The 16364-nt window shown below is 38.5% G+C and overlaps 2 protein-coding genes across 5 annotated transcripts; one reads left to right on the top strand and one right to left on the bottom strand.

The window, feature by feature from the left end:
- Positions 1–284: 284 nt before the first annotated feature.
- Positions 285–6129, bottom strand: extl2 (exostosin-like glycosyltransferase 2). 3 transcript variants are annotated; one of them, XR_014889610.1, is made up of 6 exons: positions 6018–6129; positions 5195–5640; positions 5028–5098; positions 4829–4944; positions 766–1223; positions 285–562 (listed from the first exon to the last, which is right to left on the bottom strand). XR_014889610.1 is itself a non-coding variant. In XM_085255708.1 (5 exons), the coding sequence occupies exons 1-5, from the start codon at positions 6041–6043 to the stop codon at positions 821–823; spliced, it is 1062 nt and encodes a 353-aa protein (XP_085111834.1). In that variant the 5' UTR covers positions 6044–6129; the 3' UTR covers positions 285–820. The 3 variants fall into 3 exon arrangements, 2 of the variants coding, with proteins under 2 accessions (XP_085111834.1, XP_085111835.1); XM_085255708.1 differs by having other exon boundaries at positions 285–1223; XM_085255709.1 differs by lacking the exon at positions 5028–5098 and having other exon boundaries at positions 285–1223; positions 4825–4944; positions 5170–5640.
- Positions 6130–6360: 231 nt separating this feature from the next.
- On the top strand, positions 6361–13559 carry LOC146553662 (putative oxidoreductase ZK1290.5). 2 transcript variants are annotated; one of them, XM_085255711.1, is made up of 9 exons: positions 6361–6437; positions 6578–6678; positions 7224–7472; positions 7666–7767; positions 8047–8138; positions 8270–8452; positions 8553–8612; positions 11266–11376; positions 11709–13559. In XM_085255711.1, exons 2-8 carry the CDS (start codon positions 6603–6605, stop codon positions 11359–11361), a joined length of 858 nt encoding a protein of 285 aa, XP_085111837.1. In that variant the 5' UTR covers positions 6361–6437; positions 6578–6602; the 3' UTR covers positions 11362–11376; positions 11709–13559. The 2 variants fall into 2 exon arrangements, with proteins under 2 accessions (XP_085111837.1, XP_085111836.1); XM_085255710.1 differs by lacking the exon at positions 11709–13559 and having other exon boundaries at positions 11266–11594.
- The last annotated feature ends 2805 nt before the right edge of the window (positions 13560–16364 follow it).

Below are 16364 nucleotides of genomic sequence, written 5' to 3'. Positions count from 1 at the left end.
AAGCTGTGACAAAACTATTCATGACAATATAAGTTTTATTGGAAGCGTTTAATCTATAGTTGGTACATATGAGAATTTGGAACAAAGATACCACGACTCATGGTGCCAAAACACACTCAGTTAATTCTTCAGATGCCGACATCTCCAGATTACTACCTGAACTCATACAGTGGGGGAAGTATTTCACCCCCTGCTGAATTTGATGGGGGGTTTTTTCTGGTTTTCTGGTTGATATTCTGTCTTTCTCCATTAAAATACCACTGCCATAGAAAATTAGAAACGGTTCATTTCTTTGTGAGTGAGCAAATTTACAAATTCAACAGGGAATAAATTATTTTCACCATTATAATAATGATTTCATGCCCTGAGAAAACATTTTATTTATCAAATCACATTCCTGTCCTGGACATAAAGAGTCACTGTTAAATGCTTTTCACAATTCCTTTTTATTCAGATACGTTGGTGGAAAGTTTTTTTGGTTAAATACAACTACAAGGGCATGTGCAGCAAATTCTTCTAACAATCCTTGCTGTCCAAAAATCAGGCGTCCATCACTGTCGGGCTGTGAATGAGAAAACTGCTCAGAATCCTAAAACTCAAAAGAGTAGGCTAAAAATCAAAGAGGTACAATGAGATTAAAGTTTTCATTTTTTAGTTTCCAGGCACAGTTCGTTCGTTTTCTCTCTCTCTCACTCACTCACTCACTCACTGATAATTCAAACTTATCCTCCACCCTGTCACATGATGTTAATCAAACAGACTTACCAGAACACTATATCGTCTACTTTTTATCCAGAGCAATCAGTAATACAGCACTTCCTCAGCCCCTGCTTTTGTGGTTTGCATAACTGGGGAAGCCAAACTGGGAGACCATCAGGTTGGAGAAGGAAAGAGGCATAAAGCCATAGATCTGTGTCAACCTGTTCAGGCAGTAGGACCTCTGGAGAAGGTGTTCGGGACGATGCCACATCCCCTGGTATCCACTGCTGGCCTCCTTTTCTAGGTTGCGGAGGTCCACGGGTTTGATAAAGACCCCAGAGGCTCTGTTCATTTTACCCAACTTTGATTGTTTTCTTAAATACAGAGCTACGGCAAAGTTCATGGCAATATCGTCACAGTTCTGCGTTTCATCCACTAAAGCATGCACTGCTTGAGGCTGGTCCTGAAAGAGCTGCAAATAGCGGCGGTGGAAGAAGGCAGCACCAATTAACACCATGGAGTATCTGCAGGGAATGCAGGGAGATGGAAGCTTAAAAAACAAAGTACACCTAGCCAGAGGCCTGTACTATGAAGCAGGATTAGTGGCGCAGCAATGCAAATTCAGGGTTAACTCTGCATTTTCAGCAATACGATGGTGATTCGCTGCTGTTGAAATTTATAATGCAGGTTGAAAGAAAAACAGCTGCTGTTTAGTTGTGTCTAAGAATCTATATTTATTACTCATCATGGAAAGAAGACTTTAGAGACTCATGAAAAACATTAGACCCTCTTACTATCTGCTCAGAGTGGCTCGGGGGATTTTACAGCAATGTTAACACCATTTTCCAGAAAGCTAAGTGGAGAGAATTTATCTAAATTTCAGGAGTGGTACCACACCTCCATACACATCCCTTCCAGTAATCCATCAATATATGACCCTCCCGAGCACTACAAGCTGTTCATTCTCATCTTTGTGCCCCACCCTCCCTTCCCTTTTTTACAATTCATTCACTTCTCATTAGTACATGAGGATCTTTCCAGCCTGGGAGCCATCGCCAATCCCCCCTGAGGCCTTCCCCAAACTGCAGCCTCAATTCATCCTCAAGCCATCTGCCATTATTTACTAGGAATGCTGTCAAACCTAAAATGAGAATGTAGTCCCCGCTAGTGAATTGGGCAGTAGGAAGTGACGTTTTATCTCTTGATCTCAAATATAACCTGTTCCACAACTGGTTAGGTCTGCAGCACAAATTCTCAAGGTAAACTACCCCCTAAGAAATGAACCCTCTTCATAAACCAGGGTTTATGCCAAAGTTACCTGAATAAGCCTTGAATTTTCTCATGTTCAATTTAAAGTCAACAAGTACAAACTCACCATCTACTGACCAATCGTTTCTCTGGGAAATGGTGCCACCATTCCTGGAACACATGTCGGACATGTCCACGGACAGCTAGCGTCTAAAGGAGCAACTTTATTTCTATTTCTAAAATGATTGTATTGTCTTCCACGCCTTTATAATGTGGATATACACTAGATATCAAATTTGCAAGCATGCTATGCCTGTCTTTAATTTCTATTTGTATATATTTTCTTAACTTGCACTCAAGCCATTAAACACCACCAGCACAGTTTCAGCTGAAAAGATAAAGTTAAAATTGTTTTCTGCACATTTAAACATTGATATAACAGATTATCCTGAGTCTTAAGGATACTGAGAAGTCTGTTAACTCGCACAGATGGCATTTTTGCCAGATTTTCCTCCTGGCTTCAGCTTAGGCTTTATAAATATAATAGTGCTTTTCCATTCATAAAGCCTATTTAAATCGTACACTTGTAATCTCACGCTACTGTTTTGGCAACACGTGTTGCTCTGAGCCTGTACTGTACACAGCTTAACATTGCCTGGTCTGACACAGTTTTAACTTCCTTTCTAAAATCAGGCCGCTCAGATCTGTTAGATCTGCCCACGTCTGTGATTGGTCAGAAGTTGCCTCTTTCATGTGTTCATGCTAGGGCTGAACGATATATCGCATTTGCGATAATATCGCGACATGATCAAGTGCAATTTTCTAACCGCAAAGGCTGCGATTATACTGCGATTATATTATACAATTCATGGGCTGCATCCTCCTGAGGCCGCATTTGTAGACCGATTACGTCACAGCGACGCGCCGAAGGCTGTCCAAATTACTACCATATCCCAGAATTCATAGCGCGGCCCAGCCAAACTCCAGTTTCCAGCAATGGCGGCCGCTACTAAGTTTTAAAATTACTCATACTAATCTTTCTGGGTCACAAAATAAACTTTTAACATATTTTCAGGCGAGAAAGTAGTTGTGTAAACATCAAATATCTGCTCGGTTTATCAAGATATCCCATATTTGCAAAAGTGCTTCGATGTTTTCAGAGGCGTCTGCTACCCACCAGCTCGACAGCTAGCCGGGAGCTCGAGGGTTACTGATGCGGCCGAGAACGGCACAACTCCCGGCACATCATTTTCAGATCACCGCGGAGTTTCGCTGCTCGGGTTAAACGTAATATATAAGTCACTTAGACAACCTAAAAATGTTATTGTTGGGCTTTTTTCAGTGTTTTGTTTGTTCGTGAGTAAATCGGTTTGGCTGAGATTAAAGTTATTAGATTAGATAAAATAAAACTTTATTAATCCCCCGGGTGGGTTCCTCCTTGGTTTTCACACAGCTGACTAAACGTCAAACAGAAAACTTATTAAACAGAAGTATGAGACAGTCGAGAATTTACACCAGTGTCTGGTTATATTTTAGATAGCAAGAAGCAGACGGCCGAGTTTATTAAACTCCACCGAGACAGCGGTGACGCTAATCAGAACTAGCCTTCTGATTAGCTAATCAGAACTAGACCGTCCAATTTCACGCCTTTAAACTTTAAAGGCGTGTTTGTGTGTGTGTTTATACAATTGCTATTATGTTTGCACTTTATGTGTAATGTTACTGACTGCAGAGATCAGTAAGATGTGTGTATTTTTTATTTATTAGTTTTATTTATTTAATATTATTTTTTAATTGAATGACTGTCTAGTAGTTCACAGATGTCGAAAAACTGAGTGTGGTAAAGCCACTGATTTTTTTTATGTATATTTCTGCAATCTGCACATTGTACTGACTTTCATTTTAATGTTTACACCAGGGTTCCTTGTCAGCACTTTATGCTCAGATGTTTGTAAGCTAAAAATAAACTATTGTGTATGTTCAAATATACTGTTGTGATTGAAGAAGTTAAATAAAAATGTCAGTCATCAATTCATGCATCACCTCATGTCATCATAACAGAGGTCTGTCTTCCAGGAAAGAACAGTTTAAAATTAATGTAATATAGTATTGGCCATACTATATGATGTATTGCTTGTCTTTGTTTAATAATACAGAAGACAAATACCTTAAAAAATAATCGCATATCGCATCGCAATCGCAATATTGGGGCAAAAAATCGCAATTAGATTATTTTCCATAATCGTTCAGCCCTAGTTCATGCTCACATGAACACATGACAGACTGGTAAACCTAGAGTGGACCTATTAAGTTTATAACCACTTTCTTGTGACAGCTTAACGCTGATTTAGACTTCTGCTGTGGATTTTTGATGTAACCCATATGAGTGGTTGACGTTACTGCCAGCAGTCATGCTTGTCCTTGGCGCATCATTCGTTAATTACCTTGTGGTCATGTCCCAGTGTTTTATATGCTGTGCCAACAACAATACAAATAAAATTCTGGGGCTTTTCTTTCCCACATGGTTCCCCACTATTTGTTGTGGCTGGTTTTTGTTCCAGAGGCAAACATATGTCCCGTCTTTGCACATTACCTCACATCCATTCCAAAAGCTTTGGCAATCTCCCTGCACGAATTTTCTGACATCTGTGAATCCTTATAGAAATGCTATGATCATTATTCTTTACACTAAGATATGATTGTTATTCTCTCACTGATATGTTTAAAATTAAACACAGAAGTATACTGATGTACACTGATGTAAAAATAAGTGAAGCCACATAAGCAACAAACATTCTGGGTATGTCGAGCATGCTTCGTAGTACAGGCCCAAATAACATGCAGGGTATGTGGACAAAAAAACCAAAAACAAACAACCTACACGTCACCTCCTGCTGTTTCTGGATCCTGCAGCTCAAAGCTGCCATAGCTGTACACTCCTGCTGCCGTTGAGACATGTTTCCTCGGTACAAATCCAACAATCTGGTCTGGAAATTGCTGTGGAACCCAACAGTAAAACAACTCAGGGTTTGCCGGCTAAAATCTGCAGTTAAATTTTTCAAGTTTATGATACTCATTACCTTCCAGACAGAAAAAGCAAAACTGATGTCAGGTACACTGATGAGAGTGTCATCATCCAGCATCAGAACAGCTACAGGAGCAGAACAAAAATACTACTGTTCACTGACTAAAATGTATTTAAATATAACAAATAATACATACGGTGCAAGCTGACAGATGTACTGACCATCAGTATCAATTTCAGGGAATGGTTGTAGCCTGTTGCGCATTCGGTTGCTGGTCTGCTCCTTGAAGACTACCTGGACCGGATGAGGCCCCAAGGAGCTCCACAGCTTTGCAGGTGTCTGCTCTCCAATGTTGTTCCATACTATGATAATTCTCTGAAGATGAGGTACTCCCTGGTAATGGTTTAGGAGTTTGAGCAAAACGTCTGTGCGGTTGTAAGTCTGGATGATGATGGTAAACTTCTTCTCCTCCGAGCTGTCAGCGTGGTGAACCTGTGCGGGATTCTGCTTTTGCGGGGTTGCCCTTCGTAGCACCTCCAAGACAGCAACACCTCTTTGGTCCTCAGCAGGTGGCAGCAGAGCTGTCAAGACTACACCAACCAGGAGGATCAGCAGAATTGCCCAAAACAAATAGGTTCGTCGGAGCCCAAAGCAACAACGGGGCAGCCTGCACACAGATTTGCAGTATTTATTAATATTTCCATCTCAGCTCCAGTTTAAAAGAGAAAAAAATCAATATATGCAGTTTCTATGACTGATTTGTTGTATTCTAAGCAGAAATTAGTTAATCTATGGCCTGTGATAAATGTTAGGATTATATGGCATCCATAACTAAACATGCAAATCAATTAAGCCATCTTGGGTATCTGAAATGACAACTTAGCTTGTGCAAGTAGTTGTAGTTGCACTGATTTTAGCTAACTTTAACGTGATTTTAGCCCAGCGTTTGTTTTGAACACAACGGTTTAGTCGGCTGTCTCGTAACATATCTAGCCTGTTACATTTTAACATATTCTATTTTTCTTTCTAGAAAGGAGAACTCACCTCATTTTTGTTGGCACTACAAACATTCAACCCCTTTCTTTCAAACGGTCGCCATGTTGGCTGACTTTGTCCAAAGAGTGTACAAGTTAAGAGCGGTTCCTATTTAAGACCCGCCGTAATTTATGGTACTCAACAGCCACGCAGCTATTTTATTATAGAGAAAATTTCTTGTTAAATGAATATTTTGTTCTTACTCATTATAAATACATTTTCTACGTTACAACCTCGTAAATATATTTTCACTCGCGTATTCCGACTTTCTAATGAACTGTCGCCATGTTTGTTCAGCGGCTTGATTTTTAATTCAGGGGCATATCTTCGCCTCTACAAATATGTTAATAATAGTTGGTCGAGAGAGAAAGGGAGAATCAACTAAATGAAAAATTTTCAAAACCAGTCTACCTAGTGGTTACAACAAAGGTAAGTTAATCTAATGCACTGTTAATGAAAAAAGAGTGTATTAATAGTATTCTTTTTTGGAGAATAACATATGTTAACGAGGAATGACTTTCCTCGTTAAAGCAAGAAAAGTTAACAACAAAACAAAAACGTTTTTCCAGATTGCTCAGCTCTGGTGAAGTGAACATGCCGTTGGCGTCGGTCCTGAACTGTCCTACAGTACCACTTTCCAATGGTCTGCAGATCCCCGTGCTTGGTTTGGGTGTGTTTTACTCTGGCAGTCACTGTTTTTAAATCAGCTAGCACAAACCTGAATGAAGCATTATGCAATCCTAGGACACAGTGATTGTTAACTGAATCGGTTGGCTTAAAAACTTTTAAGTAATGCAATAGGGAAGTAAATCCACAAGTAAAACTGACACCTATCAAGTTTTAATTCAAGAAAAAAATATGTAGTGTTATCGTCAGTTTATCCACAGGCAAACGTTTGGTCTAATTCCTCCAATACAGTTGATACTACTAATAAATAGTTGCGTACACAAACGGGTTTTTCAGTATCCTTTAATCCAGGATATGTGAATATTTTGTATGTATTTATACCTTTTATGAATACACTGTATATTTATGTCAGCGCTAATACGCCGTCAAGTTTGAATTAAACTACATAACACTATCATTAAAATGTCTTCTAGTGCTGCTGTAACACGTGAATTTCCCCACTGTGGGAAATATAAAGTCTATATTATAATAATTACCATTGGGTTTTTTTTTTAATGTATAAATGTTGTGTGTTTTTCTCTTTGCCAGGCACATCACATAATGGTGGTTACTCCCACGATGCAGTTATGTATGCCCTCACTGAATGTGGCATCTGCCACATTGACACAGCAAAGCGTTATGGCTGCGAGGCCGAATTGGGCAAAGCTGTCAGAGAAAGTGGGCTTCCACGAAGTGATCTGTGGCTCACGAATAAACTGTGGCCCGGCGACTACGGATATACAGCTGCAAAAAAGGCCTGTCTGGACTCCTGCTTGGAAATGGGGGTCGAGTATTTTGGTATGCCGTCTGATTGATAAAGTTAAAAACAGTTAACAGCTAAACAGTTTTCTGGGATGTCACTGCAGGACAAACGTCTTGAATAAACCTGTGATGGCTCGTGATGTAGTTGAATTAATCCATGTTCACCACACCGAATGCAGTTTGCTGTCTTTTGTTACATCATGACCTCTAACCCCTGTTGTTTTTAAAGATCTGTACCTGATGCACTGGCCAGAGTCAAAGACACCTGGTGGTTCCAACAGGGAGATGAGAGCTGAGACCTGGAGAGCTTTGGAAGAACTTTATAAGGAAGGTAAATGGCCTGTATTTATATTTGCATTTATATTTATATTTATAAATGCTAAATGCATGGTATTAACTTAGAGAGATTATCAGAATTACCATACAATGCAATTATTTATTTATACTATATTAATTTTATCCTTGGGAATTATGTTCATAATTTAATTAAAAGACTAGCTTCAGTTTTACAGCTGGATAATCACTGAAGTAGTGATGATAATACATATCACTTAATAGTAGTAAAAGAGTTTATTTCACAAAGCATACATATCTCTGTTTGCTAATATAGGTGTGTGCCGTGCTATTGGGGTCAGCAATTTTCTGGTCCACCACCTGGAACAGCTGAAAGAAGACTGTACTGTGATACCACATGTTAACCAGGTAGTTTTATCCATTTAGCATTTATTTAAGCTAGAATCTGTGCAAAGATACTCAGGTTGACTTTCTTTATGCCATAAAACTTCCTTCAGCTCATTGACTTTATTGTTTTATATGCTGTTTTAACTGATCAGGTTGAGTACCATCCTTTCCAGCAGCCAAATCACCTGATTCAGTACTGTCGTCAGGAGGGAATTGTGTTTGAAGGGTATAGTCCTCTGGCCAAGGGTCAAGTCTTCAACAATCCCACTGTTCTCCAGATAGCGGAAAAGCACAGACGCACGCCAGCTCAGATCTGCATCCGCTGGAGTATTCAGGTTGTCACGCTCATCACATGATTTCCATCCCTGGTGTGAAAATATTGTGTCTACTGAAATTCTAAATATTCTTGAATATTTTCAATTTTGTGTTTCTAAGAACGGAGTTGTGACAATACCAAAATCGACCAAAAAGAAGAGGATACAAGAAAACTGTGAAGTGAGTTTAAAGATCATTCCATACTTTCTTGAACCCTTTAAAAAAGTCTACAAAATGAAAAACCAAAATAAAAGTTCATGTTGTGATCGAACATTTTTTCAAATAAAGCTTAGCTGTAGCCTAAGTTTGACAAGACAGTCAAAATCATGTCTTCATCTAAACCCAGTTACACCGTGCAAAGGTCTTGAACCACCCTTAACTTCTTTATATTTTGCCTTTAAGGAGCCAGCTTTCTAAAGTTGGTATCAGAGTTTTCTTTTGGGCACTGGCTCTTTTTACACCCATTTTTAGTCCAGTCCTTGTACCTGACCATTTTCAGAGGAATAAATCATTCAAGCACAAAAAAGGCAGCAAACTCGAGGGGTGAATCAGTGCTGTCTCTACACATTGAAATACAGAGAAAACTTGGTGAAGAACCAATTTTAAATTATATCTTTACACACTTTGTTACTAGCAGCCTGTCTGTTCCAATTTCTTTAGTCTAATCTATGGAAAACACCAAACACAGTTGACAGATGTAAAAATTGTACTACAACAGGGTGATTCAGAAAGAGCTATTAGTGGAAAACTTGCCGCACTGTGTCCTAAAAATTTTAAGGAAACACGACAAATGGAGGACAAAAGAAGTTCTTCTGCAGCAGAAGAAAAGTATCTTAAGAAACAGGAAAAAAGCAAAGACCTGACAGAACCTGAGAGATGCATCTGGTTCATCTACTGTTCACTAAAGCTTCGTCAGAAATGGTCTCAGTGGAAGGCTGGCTGTTAAGAAGTCATTCTTAAGGGAGGAAAACAAGTGGTATGCCACATTACACAAGAACTGGACTTAAAATCAGTAGCAATGAATGGAGTGATGAATCCAAATCTGAAAGTTTTGGTTCAAATAATTGTCAGTTTATGCAAAGGTCAGGAGAGAGGTATGACACTGATTGTGTACAGCCATCTTAAAAACACGGTGGAGGCTCTGTCATTGTTTGCACCTGCATTTCAGTCAGTTGTGTTCTTCTTCTTCATCTTGTTAAAACTGATGGATTTAGTGATGAATTACAAATTGAAAATGTATGGAATTATTAACATTTTTCTAAGAAAATATACAGATTTTTTTAAAAAGGAGGTGGCTCAAGACTTCTACACAATGATGTGCCTTGTTTGGTAGCTTCCACTAGAGGTCATCATAATAAACTTATGCATCTGGCTTAACTGAGGTTTAGTAAATGTAAAGAGATCTTGACAAGTTAAATAGTTTAAATAATGGCATAATGTGTCCATCTTTCCAGTCAGAAGACAGATAACTTCTGCAGTTTATCATCACAACTGAGAGAAGCCAATCTCACTTTTAATGCCACAGGCATTTTCGTTTTTCATATGATCCTTTTCCTCTTCTTATTACGGTGGCCCTGAGAGGCCAAACGGACTGCAACTTCAGAAAACACTTGCAAAAAGAAAAATGCTGCAAAAAGAAAAACACCTGCAAAAAGAAAAACGCTGCAAAAAGAAAACCACTTGCAAAAAGAAAAACACCTGCAAAAAGAAAAACGCTGCAAAAAGAAAAATGCTGCAAAAAGAAAAACACCTGCAAAAAGAAAAACACTTGCAAAAAGAAAACCACTTGCAAAAAGAAAAACACTTGCAAAAAGAAAAACGCTGCAAAAAGAAAAACGCTGCAAAAGCACACAAGACACAACAGAAATGTTTCTGGAGAGACAATAACCCAACGGACCAGTTGCACGAACAAAAACATGCTAACAAGTGCACTGGGACTGGGAAGGAACAACATTTGTCTCTTATATATGATACACCTATATGTGCACTGTCAAAGATACTTGTCTTGAGTGAAGATTTAAGGTGATAAGACATATAAATAACTGCAACTTGAAACTGTACTGAAGCTCAGTATTTGACACAGAGTTCGTGTTCACTGCTGTAATAGCTAATAATGATTAATATAATAACTATAATATTGGCCATATTATATTTACACTACTAAAGTGATATGACTTTAGTCTCATGAACAACATTAGCTAATTGTTATTTACTAACGAATCTTAAATGACTGTTCAGTACAGAAATGAAGCCCAAAAGTCATGTTTTACAGTCCTGTGGTCTCAGCCTCAGATACTTATCAAATCACACAAAGCTCTTGTAGAAACAAACAAACAAACAAATGAACAAAATATGTTCTCCTTCATTTCTGTCAAACAAAGTTGTATGACACGTTTCCAGCGGTTAGTATCATGGTTGCTAGGCAACCTGGGAAGCACGACCGAGACTAGACCGTCCCATACAGCCCATGTGTTTGCAACAAACTTGCCGTTTATTTTGCAAATCGAGCTCAACACTGCCCCTAGCGTCCTGGAGCACTTCCGTTGTGATTTGGAGTTTGCGTGTGTTTTGGATTTTGTACGTGTTTTGGAGTTTGCACGTGTTTTCTAAGTGTTTTGGAGTTTGTACGCGTTTTGGATTTTGTACATGTTTTGCAGTTTGTACGTGTTTTGGAGTTTGTACGTGTTTAGGAGTTTGCATGTGTTTTGGATTTTGTACGTGTTTTGCAGTTTGTGCGTGCTATTTGGAATTTGTACGTGTTTTGGAGTTTGTACATGCTTTGTCTCTAGGGGCCACCGTATCTTATCGTCCTCTCTCTCACACACACAAACAGGTGTTTGGATTCCAGCTGGAAGACGAGGACATGGCTGCTTTAGGAAGCTTGCATGATGGAAGACATGTTACTTGGGATCCAACAAATGTGGAATAAGTGGGAAGATGGAGGGTATGTTTGTCCATGAACTGGTGATGGCTGAGTGAGGAATTGATTTGAATATGTTCTTGGTTAATTATTTTTCTTTCTGGCAGTTTTCCTGGAAATAGACTTGACTGTAATGTCAAAGTTTATTGAGCTACATCTTCAGATAATGTGTAGACAAACACACACGAAGGACAAAACCATTCCAAGTGCCTTACTTTATAGAAATGTTGATTTTTTTTTTGTGATTGATATATATATATATATATATATATATATATATATATATATATATATATATATATATATATATATATATATATATATATATATATATATATATATATATATATATATAGAACACGAGAAGCTGGAGAAATACCAAGGATTCAGAGAAGAGCTCGAGAGGATGTGGAGGGTGAAGGTAACGGTGGTCCCCGTGGTAATCGGAGCACTAGGTGTGGTGACTCCCAAGCTAGGCGAGTGGCTCCAGCAGATCCCGGGAATAACATCGGAGATCTCTGTCCAGAAGAGCGCAGTCCTGGGAACAGCTAAGATACTGCGCAGGACCCTCAAGCTCCCAGGCCTCTGGTAGAGGACCCGAGCTTGAAGGATAAACCGCCCGCAGGGGCGTGCTGGGTGTTTTATATATATATATGTGTGTGTGTGTGTGTGTGTGTGTGTGTGTGTGTGTGTGTGTGTGTGTGGTAAGAAAGGTGTTGTAAACGCAGATAATGGTATCTTTACCTTTCCAGAAATGTGGTTGTGATTGTGAGCTTGACTTGATCTTGAATAAAATCTACAAATTATTTTTTTTCACATTCAAATTAAGGGGAGGGATCAAGTGGTTTCTAAGACGAGAGGACCTTGGTATCGTATCCATGGTTGCAGTATATAAAACAACTATGTAAACTCAAGGCTGTGACCTTTTATTAGTCCTCTTCTCTTATTCCGCAAATGAAATCTTTAGTTTACTTCACCTGTAAAATCTGTACGTGATTATCAAAATACCTTAAGCAACATGTATCATTTACAAGTAAGTCATGAGACAAAAGAAAAACAAAACGGCCCCAAAGCTTAACCAGGTTTGGGAGGCATGAAAGTCAGCTGTAACTGTAACTTTATATAACACAAGCTATCAGGGTTTAGCAAATAATTTGCTGGCTACACTGGCTCTGGTAACGTTCAACTTCACTAAACCTTATCATGTTATCACGTTAAATTCAATTTTGATATTTTACATAATTTAGTATGAGGTGGATTCTCATGTCCACCTTTATTCCTCAGCACAGCCTGAACACTCTCTTTATTATTGTTAATCTGTGGATCTTTCACAGCGCATTTTTGTCCTATCTTCATCACCTCATCCCAAACTAGTCGCTGTTCCCCCTGAGCTTGGTTCGGCAAGAGGTTTCTTCCTGTTAAAATGGAGTTTTTCCATCCCACTGTCACCAAGGTCCCTGCTCATAGGTCATCTGTTTTTTGTTTTTTTTTGTTCTCCTGTTTTCTGTGTAGTCTTATATACCATACAAAACACAATGAAGCAACTGTTGCTGTGTGTTTATAATAATAATAATGTATACTTTATTGATTTCTGTGGGGAAATTCCTCTCTACATTTAACCCATTTACTCAGTGAAGCAGTGGGCAGCCACCAATCTAGCGCCCAGGAAGGATATAGGGACGGTACCTTGCTCAGGGGTACCTCAGGGTTGTCGTTCAGTGAATTTGAACCCCCGACCACTCTACCCACTGAGCTATCCCAGTCTGTTGGTGCTATATAAATAAACTGAACAGAATTAAATTAAATTCAGGACATTCAAAGCTCTTCTTTGGATGTTGGCTACTTTTTGTCCATTTTCTGTCAAAGTGATCTCACACTACATCACTAATGTTGAAGTTCAGTCCAACCCATGATTGATAAGTGTGTTTGGTATCACTGTGATATTTAAAAAAAAAAAAAAAAAACCGAAGCTGCTGCCAATCAGATGCTTTCCAAATGGTGTTGCACTGTGGATCAAAATCTGACAGCATTTATCTGTACTCATAATTCCATCAATTTTGACATGGCTGAAATGAAGACCCAGGCATCACAGAGCCTCCACTGTGTTTTACAGATGGGTATACACATACAGTGTTGCACCTCTCTTCTGACATCATCTGTACATGAGTATTTAAACCAAATATTTCAAATTTGGATTAATGACTCAAGACCTGTCACCACTGATTTTCAGTCTAGTTCTTGTGTAATTTGGCATACCTCAGTCTTTTCTCCCCGTGTCCCTTCCTACTGAGACCATTTTTGATGAAGCTTTAATTAACATTAAGGCCAGATATCTCTCAGGTCTGTCTTTTTAAAAGACATGATGTTAATGATCTTCTTTTGTGCTTCACATGTCCAGTATCCTCAAATTTCTTAAGGACACACTGCACACCATGCAAAAAGAACCCAAGCTTTCAACTAACAGTTCTTTGGGAGTCATGTTGCTAATCCAAAAATACTATTTTATGTTTGTCATACTGTTACCTTTAGTTTAATCTACAAAAAAATGCCAAAAGGAAAGAAAACAAAATGTGTTTTTCTACCAGGCGGCTGGCAACAAAGAGCCTAAATGTTTAAAATTGGTTCTCTGCCAGGTTGGCTTACATGTAGTCACAACACAGTTTCATCTCTTGAAGCAGGCACGTTTTCAATGCTTGAATGATGATGTGGCCTCAGTGTGGCTCAACCCCCCCCAAAAACAAAACAATTCCTTTCAGGTACAAAGATCACATACAAGGACTGGACTGAAAATGATATGGGGAAAAAAGAAGCAGACAACTTCCAAAGAACAAATCTCAAAGATCTTCAGAAAACACTGCTCAAGACCACAGTATACAGGTTGAACAGACATGGCTACCACGAGGAATCTGTGCTGAAGACCACACCTATGAGTCCACTCCCAGCATTCACATCTTGAAAAATACTGAACCATTTCACAAAATAAAACAATGACAAAATCATTGAGTTAGCAATATCATTTATTCTTTCTCCCTCAGCTTAGAATCACTGTTGTACATAAGTTACATTTTGTTTTCTCAATTTCACAGGTTCTTGTTTTCCTCTTCAAACTTCCAGTTTGACCTCCCTCTCATATCAAAAAAAGAAAAGAAAAAAAAAAGCAGATTGTATTATACAAAAATGCAAACCAATTTTCACACAGTGAATTCTCTTACAAAGTCATAAAATGGCGTAATAATGGCTACATCCACATTGGAGGAAGATAATTCTAGACATTCCTTAATGGAGTATAATATACATATAAAAAAAATTTTTCTTGCTGAAATCAAACCTGTACCTTAATTTAAGAGATATTTTACACGGGAGTAATTATATAAAAAAGCCATTTGCGAATTTCCCCAGAAAGTCCGGGAATAAAATGTGAGCCTCAAACAGCAGTAACAGAGTTCAGTGGTCAAGGGTGGTAGAGGAGGGGTTTAACTGGTTATGCAAATATGGGGTATAGGCAGCGGTTCCACTCAGAAACAAAAAACACACCGAATATTGAAATTAACGTCTTTGCTATTCGCTGTATAAAACACCCCATATATCACGGTATGCCAGTTTTTGCAAAGCTAAAGTCATTTCGGCTCATTCAGACCTGCAGTGACCCGTTTGGCAGGATCAGCACTGTGGGAAATTTCATCAACTTCTGTTAGAAACAAAATACTGAATTAACACCATTAAATCTTTAGCCAATTACCGATTAACTCAGTTCCCTGTTGTTGTTGTTTTTTTTTTAATTAAGCTGATGGCCCTATTTCTTGCGAATAGTTGTAAAAAACAAACAAACAAACAAAAACAAAAAACTCCCCCCCCCCCCGCCAAAAAACCCCCAAATAAAAATTAGAAAACACACACACACACACACACACACACACACACACACACACACAGACAGACACAAAAACAAAATGTGAATGTCACCAAGTGCTCATAAAGCTGCACACATCAGGTCAGGTGTTGACTAAGACTTGCATGTCAATAAATTCACTCAACTAATGCCAAGAAAAAAAAGAAAATCTACAAAAAGCCAAGTCAACATTCTTTAAAAACAAACAAACAAAAAAGCTAATCAAATCTTGACAGATTTAGATTATTGTATCATTGCATTTTTTGGGTGGTGGGACCAAGGTCTGAGTCCATCATGCCAATTCAGTGTTAATTAACTCCTAAAAAAAGAAAAAGAAAAAAAGAGCGCGCTAGATGAAGACTTGAGGCTAACCTTTCATCAAAGACTTCTTGCTAATTCTCTTGGGGGCAATGGTGGGCTAAACCCCAAAACTTTCCTAACACCTCAACTCTATCACTCGGTACAGCACAATGAAGGGGGAGAACAACAATAAACAACTTATCCAGGATACATCTACAATACAATCTAGCACACACACAAAACATTTCCATAAATTTTCCAAAAGTTATGAATTTTGTCTTCTTCGGAAGCATAGTCTAATCTTTGTTTGAACACAAAAGATTTAAGTGAACACACATCAATTCACACAGAAGTCCTTCGTCTGGGAAAGGATAAAGTCTGTGTTGGCAACCAGTGGACCGAAAACAAATTTTAAAAAAACAAAAAACAAAAACATTTTGCTGATTCTAAGTAGAGATCATTTAATATAAATGCTGAGCGAGTAGGATAAGAGGTGGCACGTTAATAGTGCTTTAGTATATTAATGTATGGATACATACTCATATGTATAAGTGAGCTGTGTACCTAAACAATAAATGTAGCAAGGAGCAGCCAGAGGCTTTAAGTGTGGTTGGAAAACTTTTAAAAAAAAAAAAAAGAAAGAAAGAAAATCCACAACTTTTGCTGTCGTGGTGCTGACAAACTGGAAAAGATACCCATTGAACAGCCAAGATGAGGATGTTGCACAGCACAAAAACATTTGTGCCTTAAAATAGTTGACTCATCCGGTGTCAACAATGTGCCAGTTTCTCAGCATTCCTCATGTGAAAGAAAAGGTTTTATG

Source organism: Mchenga conophoros, linkage group LG18 (genome assembly GCF_057382185.1).
Source record: "Mchenga conophoros isolate Kocher_MC1m ecotype Shallow Benthic linkage group LG18, M_conophoros_male_GT1.1, whole genome shotgun sequence".
In the NCBI taxonomy this organism is placed as follows: domain Eukaryota; kingdom Metazoa; phylum Chordata; class Actinopteri; order Cichliformes; family Cichlidae; genus Mchenga; species Mchenga conophoros.
This window is presented reverse-complemented; position numbering and strand designations above follow the sequence as displayed.

What these genes read in the sequence shown, in the direction of transcription:
- extl2 (XM_085255708.1), bottom strand. Translation starts at nt 6,043, where the DNA reads ATGTTTGTAGTGCCAACAAAAATGAG. An exon ending in TTGCTTTTTCTGTCTGGAAG is followed by an intron (nt 4,945 to 5,027) that starts GTAATGAGTATC and finishes TGGGTTCCACAG; the next exon opens with CAATTTCCAGACCAGATTGT. An exon ending in GAAACAGCAGGAGGTGACGT is followed by an intron (nt 1,224 to 4,828) that starts GTAGGTTGTTTG and finishes CATTCCCTGCAG; the next exon opens with ATACTCCATGGTGTTAATTG.
- LOC146553662 (XM_085255711.1), top strand. Translation starts at nt 6,603, where the DNA reads ATGCCGTTGGCGTCGGTCCTGAACTGTCCTACAGTACCACTTTCCAAT. An exon ending in GATCCCCGTGCTTGGTTTGG is followed by an intron (nt 6,679 to 7,223) that starts GTGTGTTTTACT and finishes TCTCTTTGCCAG; the next exon opens with GCACATCACATAATGGTGGT. An exon ending in GCATCCGCTGGAGTATTCAG is followed by an intron (nt 8,453 to 8,552) that starts GTTGTCACGCTC and finishes TGTGTTTCTAAG; the next exon opens with AACGGAGTTGTGACAATACC.